Here is a 15,675-nt window from a genome sequence, read left to right on the forward strand (position 1 = left end):
CACTAAATAAATTGCAATCCCGTATATTTGCACTGGCTTGCCAATAGCTCTGGTTTTAATTACAAGGTTGCGCTCGAGCCCTCTAGTAGAGGCTTTTGGTCTCAATAGTATCCATGGTTGTTAAATACCCCATGAGAAACCCTGGAGCCTAGGCAGCCAGTAGAATACGAGAAATACCTAGTTGGAAATGACCTCGAAATGGGTTGAAAGACGGCTATTTGATAGGATAACGTATGAAATCTCGGATGGGCGACGTTAGTGTACGATTTAGATTACTAGCTGTATAGAAAATTGCTTGATTGAGGACTAGCGACGTCAAGTCCACTTTTTTATTGCTTGTTTAGTTCTCGCTGCTCGAGCCGTCGGATGCCGGATGTCTCTAAATAAGGAAATAGTCTGAGACATTCGAGCCATGATTTGACCAGCATAACCTCGCTTACAATCACGCACCCTAGTCACGACGCTTATTTCTAGGCTGCTGCAAACCCTATTGAGCAAGGACGTACTCCCTGGAACTTTCCCTTTACTTTCTTTTGTCGTCCCTCACGCTCGCTTGTCGCTTGTCGCCACGTCGGATCTCTCAGACTAAACATTCGTTTACGCCAAATGAAGCTTCGAGCATTCGCGGCAGCCTTGCTGCTCGTCGAAAGTGCTCTTGCTAGCATCCCCACCATCGAAATCAAAGTAGATATTTCGGCCCTTTTTGAAACATCATCCAAACTAATTACAATGCTCCCCAGGGCTCCAAATTTTTCTATTCCAACAATGGAACCGAGTTGTAAGTTTATCTCCGTCCACGGGAATCACACATAATAACTTAGTAGATTAGCTACATCCGAGGCATAGCCTATCAGGGTACGACAACAAGCTTCGCCAAATCCAACCAGTACTGATAAACTTGCAGAGAACTACAGTGGCGGAGGAGCAGGTGGCACCGGTCAGACAAGTGATTCTGGCTACCAGGATCCGCTGTTCAATCTCACCAGTTGCGAGCGCGACATTCCCTATCTCACGCAATTGCGCACAAATGTTATTCGGACATACACCCTGGACCCATCCAAGAATCACGATGATTGTATGCAGAAGCTTGCCGACGCAGGCATCTACGTGATCAGTGACTTGTCCTCGCCCGACATTTCTATCGAAGCGAACTCTCCCGTGTGGACGGTCGATCAATACGAGCGATACACCAGTGTCATCGATGCTTTTCAAAAGTACGACAATGTCGTTGGTTTCTTTATAGGCAACGAGGTTGTCAACCAGATGAACCAAACCAGCGCCGCGGCCTTTATCAAGGCCGCTGCTCGGGATATGAAGACCTATATCAAAGACAAAAGCTACCGGAGCTCGCTCGGCATCGGCTACGCAACAACAGACCAGGAAGATATCCGAACAACGCTTTCAGACTATCTAAACTGCGGCGACCAGTCGAGTGCAATCGACTTCTTCGGCTACAATATCTACGAATGGTGCGGCGACCAAACATTCCAAACCTCAGGATATGAAGACCGAACCAATGAGTACCAGAATTACTCAATCCCGGTCTTTTTCTCAGAGTACGGTTGCAATACCGTGAGACCCCGCAAATTCACCGATATCCCCGTCCTCTTCGGTCCACAGATGAGCGATGTATGGAGCGGTGGCATCGTCTACATGTACTTCGAAACCGACAATGACTACGGCCTCGTCTCAGTAGACGGCAACTCCGTCACTACCGAAGTCGATTTCAGTTACTACTCTAGCCAGATCCAAAGCGCAACCCCTAGCGGCACCAACAGCGCCAGCTATTTTCCGACCAACTCGCCGCGTGCGTGCCCAACCGTTAACGAGAGCTGGCTCGCAAAGTCGAGTCCTCTGCCCCCGACTCCGAATCAACAGCTTTGCTCTTGTATGGTTGCTAGTCTATCCTGTGTGGTTAGCGATTCTGTCAAGGCAGAAGACTATTCCGGTCTCTTTGCTGAAGTGTGTGGATACGGCACACACATCTGCGATGGTATTGCGCACAATGCGACTAGTGCAGAATATGGTGCCTACAGTGTGTGCACTAGCAAGGACCAGCTCTCCCAGGCGTTCAACCGGTACTACGAGAGTCAGGATAAGAGCAGCTCTGCGTGTGATTTCAATGGTGCGGCTAAGGTTCAGACTGTGAAGGATGGTTCCGGTGATTGCAATGCTCTTGTCAGCCAGGCTGGTGGCGCTGCTGGAACTGGCACCGTTACTTCTAATCCTACTGGGGGTTCTGCTAGTACATCTACGTCAAAGGGAGCTGCTGCTGGGACTGTTGGTCCTACTGTGTTTGTGAGCGGTTGGTTGACAATGACTTCTGCTATGGGGGCTGCTGTGACGGGTCTCCTGATGATGGCGCTTTAGACGAGTGCCATTTCGAGTCTCCCTGACTGAGGAAAATAACAAAGGACCATGTATGTTTTGAGAAACAGTAGTATCTACCAATAAATTATTATGGATGATGTACCCAACTATAGGTTGAAGAAGTACTTCCGATGAATATAAGTAGATTACTCCTTTGAGCAAGGATAGCAAGTCAGGCAATCCTTGAGATCCATGTTTATATCTTTGGCCTTTGGATGATAGAAATGATCATGTGTGTCTCATGGCATGTTTACTGAGCATATTCTGTTGAATGTCTTGGGAGCGGCCGACTACAGAGAAAATTAGTTATGATATCCTTTCGATGTGACAGAAACTATACGCAGATACTCCTAGTTAAAGGACAGATGTACAAAGTAAGCCTGAGTAAGAATGTTGATACATAGATAAATGAAAAATTACTTGGCCGAGAAAAATAGCTTGATCTAATAGCCAACCGGTACCAAGACCCTAAACACCACAAATAAGCAAATAGTGTGCAGAAAACCCGCAAACGCATCTCGTGGTATCATGCAAGAAAGTTCAATCCATCCCATAACTAACGTCGTGATCCCCCTTGATAATACCATCTTCTCCCTTGTGAAGTTTGACCCGGCACTGGGGGCAGTACCACTTGGCTGTGCGCGAAGGAACCTCGGTCAGACCAACACAGTCCAGGTGGAACCATTCGCGGTCACACTAAGTCGGGTTAGTATTGAGTCTGAGGGCAGTGGAAAGAAAGTAAAACTCACATCTGGATTCTCACAACAGATCATTGTCCCGAAACTGACGTCTCCACAGAGACAGTATCGAGGCTCATTGACATCAATCTGTTCAAGTACGCCATCCTCATCAACTCGAACATCTTGAGAGTCGCGGATGCTAATGCGCTTCTTTCCTGGCTTGGCTTTACGGCGTCCATAGCTCACTGCCGCTCCACCATCCTGGCCGGAGGAAATAGGACCTGGCGCAGGGCGTTTTCGTCGACGGGCGGGCCCAGGAACGCTCGGGGCATGAGATGATTCACGTTTGTGGGTAGGTGTTGCGCTCTTGATACGCTGGTCGCGTCCACTGGCTGCTAAAGCGGCATGGATTCCGCCGAGAGCCCCTGTCTCAATTGATGCGGCTGCTGCTGAGCGCCGTGAGGAGGGTCGGGTCACGGGAGGAGTCGGTGTGGTAATAGGTTGAATTAATGATCGATTGGAGCGGCGGGAGCCAGTGGGACTGGGGAGAGGAGGAGAGACTTGGGCTTCGGCGGGGGAGAGACGCGAGTCTTGATTGAAGGTACGACGTCATTACTGGTTTCTGTGACTAGTGCGGCTCCTCGACTGGATCTACGCCGAGCGCCAGATCGGGAAGAGGTTGCAGGTGTAGGCGCAGACGCAGAAACTGGGGCCGGCGCAGGGACCGGCACTGGTGTAGGCTCGGGAGCGACGGCTTCTGGCTCTTCAACCATAGCCTCTTCTCTTTTTCTCTTCCGTGAGGACCGATTGGCGGCGGGTGTTGGCTGTGCAGGGCTTTGTACAGCCTTGGGTAATACTCCATCGCCGTCCATCAACGCTTGTTCACGAGCCAGCTGTTCGCGCTTCAGTTTCTTTGCTTCGTTCAGTTTCATTCCGCGGTTGCTCAATTTCGTTTCTTCCAGGTCCTTGGCAGCCTCGCCCCGGCGAGTCTGCTCAATGTTGTCGCAGTCAATGAACTCCACGCCTGTCTCCTCCGCCAGAGCCTTGGCTAACCTGTAAGCTTCCCACCCTCGGTTTGCAAGGGCTAATTCGCGGTGAATCATCACCTCACTGGGTTGCCACACAGCATTCTTCTTCATCTTCTTTCGCAAACGTGTCATTTCCCATTCAGTCAATCGCAGCCATGGCAAGTCTTCGCTGCCCAACTTCGCATCCTCAGGTGGTGGTTTCAACTGTGCTAGAGCTTGAGCCGTGGACTGTCCATTACCAGAGCTTGGACGACGTGGCTTTTCTTTCTTCGGTCTGGATGGCTTCCGGATGATTGTCTCGAGCTCGGCCTCCGCATCTGATTGCTCAGTACTGGCGATCGGGGAGTCAGGATCGAAGCCTGCTCCATCAAGGCCCGAAGCACGCTTCCTCCTCTTATTATCTCTAGGTCTGCGATTATCGACCCGAAGGGTGATACGCGTTGGGTTTGCTCCTTCTGGCTTCTTGGTTGTGCGCACACGCTTGGGAGTGGGTTCTGGGGCTGGCGACGGTCCCGATGACGCGGGTTTTGGAAGTGCTTCCAGCTTCTGACGGATACAACCCAGTCGGTCGAAGTGGCGATCCACGACGTCGTACAGGCGACAGGCCTCGGCATACGCTGACTCCCGCGCATTGATTGCGCGATCCATTTGAAGTGAGATATCCTTGCGCAGTTCGATAGCGCCCGGTCTGTTGTCAGATGGAAGGCTAGGGAGTTGACCATAGATTTGGGTGAGCTGATGCACTCCTTGCGCCGAGTCGAGGTATCGGTCATCGAGGCCGCGGATGAGCGTCAACGAGCGGATGAGGTCGGCGGGAAGATATTCGGTATAGTCTATGAAATCTGTCACGGTCGCCTGGGCGTCAGGGTCAAATGGGCCATCCAGGATGACACCCCCACTGTCGTCTGTCTCGTCCGTCATAGCCATGTTTGGTAAGAGGGCGCAGTTGGAGGCGAAAGGGGAGGTTGTGTCGCCAGATCACAACACAATAGTCTCGATGGACTTATACCCGATAAGAAAGTTCAACAACAAGAATAGACGATTATAGGCCTTGAATCGCGCCAGAGTAGCTGGATGCCTTCGCTGCACGAGGTCCCAAACAGCGGGTCATCATTTCCCCGGCCCTGGGGAGCTCCCTCGTCACGTGCACGCCAGATCTATACAAGTTCCACAGGTTGATTGTCTTCTTCCTCTACATTCCGATGTATTTCTTGAGTCCTTCGCCTAGGGCTGAAATATAATGGAATCAATAATTACATGCCACATTTGCAATATGTAACTACATCATTTAAATTATCGATCAAAGTGACTTTGTTCATGGCCAGTGATCAAAGTGATATCTATGCTGCTGGTTGGCTCCTTCCAACATTCATTATTTCCTAATTAGACAGAAGCAACACGCTCAAGACTTTGCGTCTGTTTATCTTTGCTTGTCGTGATCTCTTTCATTTTCACTTTCTTTTCTCTTTACTCGATCTTCCCTTAGGTTCATCTTTCAACCGATGGATCCTCGCGATCGTCTCACGTTGCTATTCAAAGACAACATGAATATCCTGAACCTGGCCCCTGGCCTGAATAGCCTGCGTGACACTGAGGAAGGCGTAAGTGTGAATGATCCTAGTCACTCCCCACACTCATCTCCCCATGCGCTTCCTCTTGTTCGCCATCATCCGCTTTCCTACATCCGTACCTACGTCCCCGGTTCAGGTGTGAAGGAAGCATACGACAAGGAGAAGGGTGGCGATTTGACTCCACTGCATCAGGATCCCGAGTCCCCTGGTTGCGTCACGGAACCGAGCGACGATGCTCTCTTGGACGCTAACTCCAACCCCGATCTTGGCCCATCGGAGGATTCCACCGTTATCCCAGATGAGAGCACTGTATCCTCGGACACCTCAGTTCCCTCATCCTTTACCCCGGTCGTCGCCCTTGCTCGTTTTCCATTTAGGCACATGAGCGGAGACTTGGCCAAGAGAACCTCGAAGGAGTTCTATGACGGAGGGAAGTTCTGGAGACGGACTTGGGATTTGTATGTGAACAACACTGGGTTTGGTTGACTGCCACTAACGCGTATCTAGGTATTACCTGAGTGTTCCAAAAGCGATTAGTGAGGGGGCATTGCTTCTCATTCCCGCCAAGCAAGCCTTTTCCTTCATTGAAGAGATGAATTCAACCTTGAAGAGCCAGATTCAACTCACCGGCACGGGCAGAGAGGGAATGGTGCTCACCTTTGGCAATGACAAAATCCCGCTTCCGATGTTCCTTGGTCAAAGCAGCAGCGCCGAGAAGAAGGATGAGCTGGCCCAGACTATTCCCTCTTCCCGTCTTGAATGGGGACTTTGGTCACACGAGCTTCAGGCTATTGTCATGGAGGCATTTGAAGCAAACATCCGGCTGTCCTTCGATATGATCAAGAAGAAAGATCTCAAAAAGGCTCAGCAAGTGAAGAAGAAGCGAGATGCCGAAGGACGTCTAGGTCGTGCTATGGCCTTCTTTGGTCTGCGACCTCTGTGGAAAGCAAACACGCACCAGCCTTCGTTTGCTAACGGCGAAATTCAACCCATCGATCCCACGCGCACTGTCAAATGGACTTACCAAGACTCGCCTATCTTTATCTGCGTCGATATTGAATGGAATGAGCGACAGAACTGGCAGCTGACCGAAGTTGGCATCTCAACTCTGGATATGATGGACCTGGAAGGTGTGGTCCCGGGTGATTATGGCGAGATGTGGGCGGCCCGTATCCGGTCTCGACACCTGCGCGTGGATGAATATCGGCACTGGACCAACTCGGAGTTCTGCCACGGATGCCCTGGTAGTTTTGACTTTGGCGAAAGCGAGTTTGTCCCATCTGCCGAAGTTGGACGAATCGTAGACAAAGCATTCAAACCTCCGTACATGGTTCCCACTGCAGAAGACCCCGCCTATTGGTGGAAGCATCAGAAGCGCAACATCGTCCTGGTTGGCTTGAACCTGAATGGCGATATCCAACAGCTCAGGAGCAATGCAAGCCAGGTTTTCCTTGACTACAATACCCCTCGGTCAATCTTCTATGACACTCTCGACCTGGCAGAACTATACCGTGCCGAATCTGGCGAGCTTCAGAATCGAGGCCTGGAGAATGTTCTGAGATCACTGCAGGTCTTGCATGTAAACTTGCACAACGGGGGCAATGATGCGCACTACACCCTGCATGGTCTTGTGCGTCTGATGATGAAGGCTGCTGGAGAGAAACCGTGGGCATATGAGAAGGAAGAGAGGGCGAAGGAATCCACGCAGCCCAAGGAGGAGCCCGAGGAAGAGTCCAAGAAGCCTCAGGAGAAGCTTGTCGGTGAATTGACAGAGACCGAGATCTGAGTTCTATGCGGAGGAAACGTCCGAAAATTGAAGATACCATGGAAATGTGCACAAATCAACATTTTAGCTTTGTTAGCGTTTGAGCCAAATGCATCTCCATTTGACTTTGATTTGACTACACTCGTTGCTATATTTAACATTTATTTAGTTACAGACTGTGGTGTGTCGTTAATGACGACTCGGCTGAGCTAGGTCTCAAGTATATACGTGTGTAGTCTGTGTATTTTCTCTAGATTCCGCCCACCTCATTATAATAATACCATATTAAATCGGCCAAATGAGTATTCCCTAAATCACATATACATACAGTACAATCAATCTACAGGATAAGACATGGGGCAACGTCCAAGCTCCGATCTGACGACATACCCGCATCTTCATCCCACTATCGCCCCCACCAGATCCCTACTCTAAATCGACCCTCCCTTCTTTACACCCCTCCCCAACAAACAACCACCAAAAATGAGCAGCCAAGGCCCCCTGACAACGTATCTGCTAGGCAGCACACCAGGCGGCCTAGCCCGAGCAACAAACCACCCCTTTCTAGCAGCGGCAGGCAGCGGCACCCTCCCAAAATCAACCCTAAGCCAATGGCTCTCCCAAGACCGGCTCTACGCCCAATCCTACATCCGCTTCATAGGCCTCCTCCTCGCAAAAATCCGCCTCCCCCGCAAGCCCCCTCAAGCCCAAACCCACTGCACAACCCCCCGAACAAAAAGCAATCACAGTCCTCATCGACGCGCTCGTAAACATCCGCACGGAACTCTCCTTCTTCGAAACAACCGCAAACGACTACGGTCTCGATCTCACAGCAATCTCGTCCGAGGAAGGTGGCGAGCGTACCTCCTGCGGCTCTGGTAGATGCATCACTACCTCAGCTGGAATCTCAAGTACCGGCTCAAGCGCCTGCCCGGGTTCCACTGGCGGCCGCGATGGGAATGCCCTCCTAGCCCGCGACCCCTCAATCGATGATTTCGGAACCGGCTCTGGCTCCCAGGGCGTTGCTGCTACTGGTTCTGGCGCACCCTCCGCCGACCATGCACTCTGTCGTTCGCAGGGCGAGTGTCAGATGCCAGCCGGGAGCGAGATGTGCGTGCCGCAACCGCAGTTCGACACACAGTCTGTTCAGAACTTGTCGCCGTTTGGTAAGGTTTCGACGACTTCGCCTGCGACGGCGGATGGGGCGGGGACTGGAGCTGGGACTGGTGGACCTGGACCTGCTCGCACGCCTGAAGCGATGGATGTTGTTACAGAGCTTGACCAGTGTGGGACGATTTCCTTCAGCGCTAGTCGGACGACGAGGGCTTATATCGATATGTTTATGAGTGCCGGTAGTGCGGGTGTTTCGGTTTTGGAGGGGTTGGCTGTGCTGTGGGCTACGGAGGTTTGTTACCTGCGGGCGTGGAGGTTTGCGGCTGGGTATATGAGGCAGAATATGGACGAGAAGCAGGATTATAAGGGTGATGCGGATGGGGGAGCGTTGAGGGAGAAGTTTATTGCCAATTGGTCGAGTGATGAGTTTGAGGTGTTTGTTAATTCTATTGGGGATGTTGTTGATGAGATGGCTGGGCAGCTCAAGGGGGCCGAGGAGACTGAGTTGATGCGTGGGAGGTGTTTGGAGTGGTGGAAGCAGATTCTTTGGTTGGAGGAGAGGTTTTGGCCGAAAGTTAAGCCTTATCAGTAGGTTTATATTGGGCTATAGGGGTTGCTTTGTGTATGTTTCTTTGGGGATGAAAGTATGAAAAAGCAAAATGTAATAGCATCTTTATACATGGTTTATTTGAACCAAAAATATTTCTTTTACTTCTACTCAATCTACAATCTACACTAGATGCACTTTTGCATGCAAACAATGTTGTATGTGAGAATATCATACACAGCCGACAAAGTCGAAGCCATACATACAAAGCCATCTACCGCGATGACAGCGCAAACATTAACAAAAACAAGCAATAAAACGCCGAATGTCCACAACCCCCAGCAAAAGAGACAAGCAAAATGGAAACAGTTTCAAACTCAAACTCCGTTCTCTGTTCCCAGCAATGTTTGCAAGTAAACATTCAAACAGATATAGGGATAACCAAAAGCAAAAACAAAGCCCCCAACACCATTCGTAATGCGGAAGCATGAAAGAGGTGAGAAACAAGACAAACTTAAAACACTCTTTGGGATAGTGGACATGTTATACATCATGAAAGACAAGCAAATTAAGTAGCTGTTGCACGAGCAGCATTACTTAATTGTCGATGGTATGAACCGATAGGTTGGAAACCCCTATTCAAAATATTAGCAGATGCCTCTCGGACCCGAAATCCCAAGGATATATGTGATATACCCAAGGGAGAGAAACATACCTAGCAAGATCAAAGCCCGAACCATCATCCTCTTCATCCTCAACTCTCTCCTCCTTCCTCGAGCCATTGGCCGCATGATCCGAAGGCTCCGTCTGAATAGGCGGCAATTTCTGCCCAGAGCCTAACCCATTCGACGTCCCAGGCTTAGAAGGACTAGCAAGGTTCGGCGGCGGAGGACTACTACTCGGGAACCCGCGAATAATGCGATCCCCAACCTCGCCCTTGAGCGGGCTCATATCCGGCACGGGGCGGGCAGGTGTAGACCCAATATCGGCGAACTTCCAGAACTGAGCCGGCGAGCTCATGGGCATGAACTTTGATGGGATCTGCGCTGTGCTTGGGGGTGGGAGGCGGGGTTGTTGGCGTTGAGGAGCGGGCGTTATCATTGAGGAGGGTTCTTCGTTGTAGTATGAGGAGGAGAGGACGGGTGGAGAGCCCGTTACGTTGTCGGACATCCCGTAAGCGCGGGTGAGGCTGTTGCTGCTGTTTTGGACGTGGCTAGCGCGCGCGGGTAGTGGGGATGGTTCTTCATAGTCGCGTGGGTTCATGTGGCGGAGCGGGTGGTCGGATCCAACGCCGCGGCCGAGTCTTGAGCCGCGCTCTGGTGTGTAGGCTTCGACTGGGGCCACGGGGAATGAACTGAACCCGGGCGATGAGACCGGTGGGGATTTCTTGGCTGTGGCGGAGAATGAAGTGTCGAGAGCAGTGACATGTGTTCCGCGTGCTGAGGACGGGGGCTCCTTTGTAGCCGGCGATGACGGTGCAGACGACTGCGTGCCACCCTTGCGCATCTGCTTCTTCCGGTACTCCTCCCGGTGCTCTGCTGCAATCTGCCACTTCATACCCTTGCCCGGCTCATCTGTCCGGCGGGGGACCTTCTGGAACGCCTTGTTCAGGGACAGATTGTGACGAATTGAATTCTGCCAGCCGCTCTGAGAGTGCCGGTAGAAGGCATAGCGGTCCATGATCCAATTGTAGATGCTATTCAGTGTAAGCTTCTCCTCCTCACTGGAGAAAATAGCCTGAGCAATCAACGTGGCATAGCTGTACGGCGGCTTCAGATCTTTCGATGAATCATTGCTGTAATCAATTTCCTCCGTACTCTCCATCATCATACCACGGTTGTAAAGCGGCGACTGTTTCGCCGTGCGCTGGCCAGCAGTATCAGGCGAGCGCGGTGGCGGCGTAACCTGGCGCTTAAGGAACTGCGGAGCAGGCGCCAACGACGGCCCACCAGACGAAGAAGGCCGCGCAGCCTCAGTATTCTGAGATGCCTGGGGCGGATGGGCATGCTGCGATGCATCCCAGGCAACCGAAGCCGGATCCGGCTCTTGACCACTAGCAATGCGCTGAGCGCGCTCGATAAAGCTAGGCTGAATATTGGCCTCGTCGCCAGGCGTCACAAACATCATCTGGGTATTGGCCACCTCGATGATATCACCACATGACAGAATCGCATCAGTGCCGCGCTTAATTATGCCATTGTTCAAGCGCACGCCGTTTCGGCCATTTACGCGGATGTGCCAGGCGGGCGTCTCCTCGCCATCGTAAAAGATCTCAGCGTGTAGACGGGACACGAACTTGCTCGGGCCCAAGTCGACATGGACATCCGGTAATGCACGGGCGGCAATGGCAACGGGACTGGACTGCTCGGGGGCTCTCGGCTCGCGGTCCGGCTCGCGGCCGATATTGACATGCAAAGTTTTGACGTAATAGGTCCAGTTGCGGCCGGCGATCTTCGCGTAGGCCTGGATGCGCTGTGTGTTCTCGGTTTTGGTGTTGGAGTGGTCGCGTGAGACGCGCAGCTCTTCGCGGGGTGTGTTCAGATATGAGATCACTAGATCGACCAGGTCTTGGTTGGTGGCTGGTTCGTGATCGCCTGTCGAGTCTTCGGCCTCGTCGCCGGACTCGTGTTTGACATTGCGGGGAGGAGAGGTGCGGCGCTCAACCTGGATCAGAGGAAAACATCGGGGTTTAGTTCCTGTTTTGCGCGGGGCTGGGTTGCGTCTCGGACTGAAGACTTTGTTTTGACTTACCTTGCGCTTCTTTGCGGAGGGCCGGCTGGGCGATGAGTCCGGTGCCTCTGCGTCGGATGTCTCCTGCAGTTGGATTTCCTTGCGCCGCGCGCGGCGGCGGTTTGATAGCGGCATATCGCAAGAATTTGGATCTTCCTTTCCGAAAGTGTAATTGCAACCGGATCGCAAATCGATTTTTGTGTGTTGACAAGTCCAAGTCCGAGTACCCAACAAACACAGCGGGTAACAAAGATGAGGCAAGTCGAAGGCGAAAACCAGAGGGTAAAAAACAAAGTCAACTCTGGATCCGGATTTCAGCGCCCCCAAGATCGGAAAAGCGTTACAGAGAACCAGAGAACCAGAACGTTAGAGCCAACGGATTGGTAATTTGCCACCGGGAAAAAGGAAGGGAAAATAAACCACGATAGTAAACGAGGTTAGTAAACAAGAAAGGAAGAGGGTCGTCAAGCCCCGAGTAGTTGATATTGTGTGGCTGGATGTTATTATCGATAATCCCTAGGCCGATCGACACGCGCGATGGCGTCTGTTTGGGGTGACCGCCTTGTCGCGTGGGGATACAGGTACAACACAACGTAAAGAGTTGACAAAGTCGACAAAGTAAAGAGAGAGAAGATACAAAAGAGAAACAAGAGATGAGAAGAAAATAAATGAGATGTGCTGAGGTGACCATGAAAACTGTGGAGTTTGGTCACAAACATGTATAATACAAGTGGGAAGCCCACCTGCAGGTACAAAGATGACGTAAATACCAATACAGTACATGGGGGTGGGATCGAGGCTTCCGAGTGCAGACAGCCATTACCAGATGCAGAGGGGGATCGAGTTGATGTTTGCTTTGGAATGACAGTTCCAAGGCTCGGTGTTGACATTCTAGGGCTAGGTGTTGACATTCTAACTTTTGAGTGCAAGTGCAAGTTGTCTGTCTAGTTGTATAACACGCGCGTACTAGCCCCGTGATCTATAACTATAACTTAAACATCTATAATATCTACATCTACATATCAACAGTTCACATCTTTACTTCATATGATTGAATTGTCAGACCCCCCACCGTTTGCGTCACCCCCGGATCCAGTTTAGCCTGGAATGTTGTCTTGCCCCTTTGGGTTTGACATGTCGATCCGGAGCCAACGGACTCAGTGAACCGTAGTATCAACCGCGATCTAGACAGGATCTACATGCTACAATACAATTGGAAGAAAAGACGCAAACAACATTTTCCGTCAATAAACAGGATCCTAATCATACAAATGGAAACAGAGCAAAAAAACGGGGACCATGGACCCAGCGTATAGAGGAAAGGGGGGGGGAAAGGAAAAAAGGAAATAAATGAGAATTTGTTTCATGGCAGAAGTCGAAACCAGCCTTAAGAGGACAAAGAGAAAATATAGTAAAGAAAACGGAGAGAAAGACATAGCAATAAACAAAATGTCGTCACGGCGTTAATCAGGCTAAAACCTCGAAGAACAAAGATCTACGCTTCATCGCCGGGCATCTTGGAATCCCCGTCCTCGTCTTCATCCACACCACGTAATGTGGGGTAGAATACAGCCTCGCTTTCAGCCTTGGTAGGCTCCTCCTTCGTCTCAGAAGGTGCGCTGCCAGTCTCAACACCCTCCATGGCATCGAGTCCAGGAGTCGGGGAGGCAGAGGCAGGGGCCGGGGCACTCTGAGCATCGAACTGGGGAGTGAAGCTGCCAGCCTCCAACAGCTCTGAAACTAGGCGGCGCAGGTTCTCGAGCAGACGGACCTTCTCCACCCAGGCGACGTTGACATCGCGCTCGGCGACTTCAGTAGCAGCCTGCGCGGTGCGCTGGGCAGCTTCCTGGTCGGGGTCGGGGGATGTGCTGGAGTGCAGCGCGGGATCAATCAGGCTTTCGGAGAAGTGGACGGCAGGGCGCTCCTTGGTGGGAGTGCGTTCGCCGTCTTCCTTGCTATCCTGGGAAACGTCCATACGGTCCTCGGTCGCAGCTCGCTCGGCCGGCCGAGCGCGTTGCAGAGTACCGCCGGTATAGCGACGACGGTCCTCGTGGTCGTATGCTCCACTCAGGGTAGATGGCGGCGCGGCGCTTGATGCGGTTGGGTATCCTGCTGCCATGCTGTCGACGACAGTGGCTGATGGCAGACGGGGGTACATGCCAGCGCCGCTCTCATGAGGAGGCGAGACACGGTGAGCGTGGTGCATGGAGATAGGGGAGCGCTGCGAGGTATAAGACTGTGCACTGGAGGGCGGCGTCAGGGCCGGGGTGCCGACGGAAGGAGAGTGAGCCGAAGTAGCCATCATGGGGGCTGAAGAGTGCGCGGTGACATGGCTTGGCGGGAGCTGAGTAGGAGGCGAGTGGGTAGCACGGTAGTTCATGCCACCGTGGACGTAGTGGGCACCGGGCTGGGCAACGCCAGCAGCCGCCACGTTCTCGTCGCTCTCGTAGATGGTGTTTTGCATTTGTTCGAGGAACTGATCAATGTTGATCAAGTCGTTCTTGGTGCGAACGTTAGACATGGGAGGGAGATGGTAGCCAGGAGCCTGGCCACTACCGGGGCTGTAACCACTGCCTCCTCCGACTGCAACAGAGGCAGGAATGTGCTGGTACTCTGGCACAGGGCCGTTAAGGATGGGGAGCTGGAGAGCCTGTAGGCCAAGTAGGCGCTGGCCGACCGCAGTATAGGAGCTAGGGTCAAATTGGCGGCGCTTCAGGTCACCGAAGAACTCATTCAGAGCATCGTACCCACGCTTGCGATCGTAGGCGTGATTTCCGTCTTGTCCCTGGCTCAGCGCATAGTACACATTGCCATAAGAATGCGGGTTTGCAGGCTGAGGAGGAGGGTGGGGTTGATAGTACTGAGGCGCACCGTGTGAGTATCCGCCATTGACGGCACTGATGGGGCTCTCAAAATAGTGAGTAGCGGCAGCATAACCTAAATGCCGTGGGTTCAGTCAGTGATCGTGCCTTTAATGCAAAGAGTCGATGGGGTCCAAAGGTCCAACGGGGAGACATTGTGCCAAAATTCAAGGGTAAAATGCCAAGGTAGCGGTGCCAAGAGAGGTGCCAAGCGGGGAGCTCAAACGGGCGGAAAAGGATCCTAGGACGAACCTTTAGGGTTTTGAGGGAACATCATGTCGGGGTGCTTCATGCCAGGCTCGGGCGACCGAATTTCCGAGTCGTCGGCATGGGTCTTGACATGCTTCTTCAAATCCTGGGGACGCTTGAAAGCCTTGCCACAGAAGTCGCACTTGTGAGGCTTGAGAGGCACATGTACCCGGATGTGAGAGGTGATGTGGTCACGCTTGACAGTGGTAGTGTTGCAAGTACCCCATTGGCAAGTCAAGTTCAAGTTGTTAGTGCTCTTGCGTCCAACATGGCGCTCGCAGACATGTTCCTGTGTAACCAGCGCGTCAGCGTATATTCTACACTATCACCTTGAGTCGGCGATCTTACATAGAGAGCCTCGGCAGTTGGGGACTTTTCAGTGCAGCCAACCCATTGGCAGGGCAGTTGCTCGCCGCCGCCGTTCATGGCGGGGCTGTTGACGGCAGCGGTGGCGGCGGCTGCAGTCGCGGTGACGGACGCTGTTGGTGTCGCGGTTGCCTGTATAGGAGCGGACTGATCAGCGACCGGCGCAGGGATAGTAGCCTGCGGCGTCGTGGTCGATGCGATGTTGGTATCTGTCATGATGCCAAGAAATGAATCTGGTGGTGCTGGCGGAAAGCCCAGACACGGCTTTCAGATAAGAACAGTTGAAATGAAAACGTGTGGCAATCACAAGGAGCAGTTACGCTATACAGGCAAGAGATGATATGATATAGTATAGAGTGAAAGGGAAAGAAAAGGGGGGAAGACCTCGGGGAAAG

The 15,675-nt window shown here is 52.2% G+C and overlaps 6 protein-coding genes across 6 annotated transcripts; 3 read left to right on the forward strand and 3 right to left on the reverse strand.

Moving 5' to 3' along the window:
* Positions 1–606: 606 nt before the first annotated feature.
* On the forward strand, positions 607–2,370 carry N7446_008039 (glycoside hydrolase family 72 protein; the record flags this gene model as incomplete). The annotated part of the gene is made up of 4 exons (XM_058516784.1): positions 607–684; positions 741–778; positions 830–855; positions 905–2,370. 4 exons carry the CDS (start codon positions 607–609, stop codon positions 2,368–2,370), a joined length of 1,608 nt encoding a protein of 535 aa, XP_058370430.1.
* A 328-nt stretch (positions 2,371–2,698) lies between these two features.
* On the reverse strand, positions 2,699–5,005 carry N7446_008040 (putative PHD finger domain protein; the record flags this gene model as incomplete). The annotated part of the gene is made up of 3 exons (XM_058516785.1): positions 2,699–3,066; positions 3,120–3,640; positions 3,667–5,005. 3 exons carry the CDS (start codon positions 5,003–5,005, stop codon positions 2,911–2,913), a joined length of 2,016 nt encoding a protein of 671 aa, XP_058370431.1. The 3' UTR covers positions 2,699–2,910.
* A 617-nt stretch (positions 5,006–5,622) lies between these two features.
* N7446_008041 (uncharacterized protein) lies at positions 5,623–7,435 on the forward strand (the record flags this gene model as incomplete). Its single annotated transcript, XM_058516786.1, has 2 exons — positions 5,623–6,107; positions 6,157–7,435. 2 exons carry the CDS (start codon positions 5,623–5,625, stop codon positions 7,433–7,435), a joined length of 1,764 nt encoding a protein of 587 aa, XP_058370432.1.
* A 462-nt stretch (positions 7,436–7,897) lies between these two features.
* On the forward strand, positions 7,898–9,119 carry N7446_008042 (putative transcription regulator PAB1642; the record flags this gene model as incomplete). The annotated part of the gene is made up of 2 exons (XM_058516787.1): positions 7,898–8,180; positions 8,248–9,119. The coding sequence occupies 2 exons, from the start codon at positions 7,898–7,900 to the stop codon at positions 9,117–9,119; spliced, it is 1,155 nt and encodes a 384-aa protein (XP_058370433.1).
* Positions 9,120–9,642: 523 nt separating this feature from the next.
* Positions 9,643–11,939, reverse strand: N7446_008043 (putative forkhead transcription factor Fkh1/2; the record flags this gene model as incomplete). Its single annotated transcript, XM_058516788.1, has 3 exons — positions 9,643–9,709; positions 9,790–11,738; positions 11,826–11,939. 3 exons carry the CDS (start codon positions 11,937–11,939, stop codon positions 9,643–9,645), a joined length of 2,130 nt encoding a protein of 709 aa, XP_058370434.1.
* A 1,360-nt stretch (positions 11,940–13,299) lies between these two features.
* On the reverse strand, positions 13,300–15,496 carry pacC (putative C2H2 transcription factor PacC; the record flags this gene model as incomplete). The annotated part of the gene is made up of 3 exons (XM_058516789.1): positions 13,300–14,741; positions 14,918–15,203; positions 15,263–15,496. The coding sequence occupies 3 exons, from the start codon at positions 15,494–15,496 to the stop codon at positions 13,300–13,302; spliced, it is 1,962 nt and encodes a 653-aa protein (XP_058370435.1).
* Between the last annotated feature and the right edge of the window lie 179 nt (positions 15,497–15,675).

The sequence above is a fragment of the Penicillium canescens genome, assembly GCF_028828765.1.
Source record: "Penicillium canescens strain IBT 15451 chromosome Unknown utg000005l_segment0_segment0, whole genome shotgun sequence".
Lineage (NCBI taxonomy): Eukaryota > Fungi > Ascomycota > Eurotiomycetes > Eurotiales > Aspergillaceae > Penicillium > Penicillium canescens.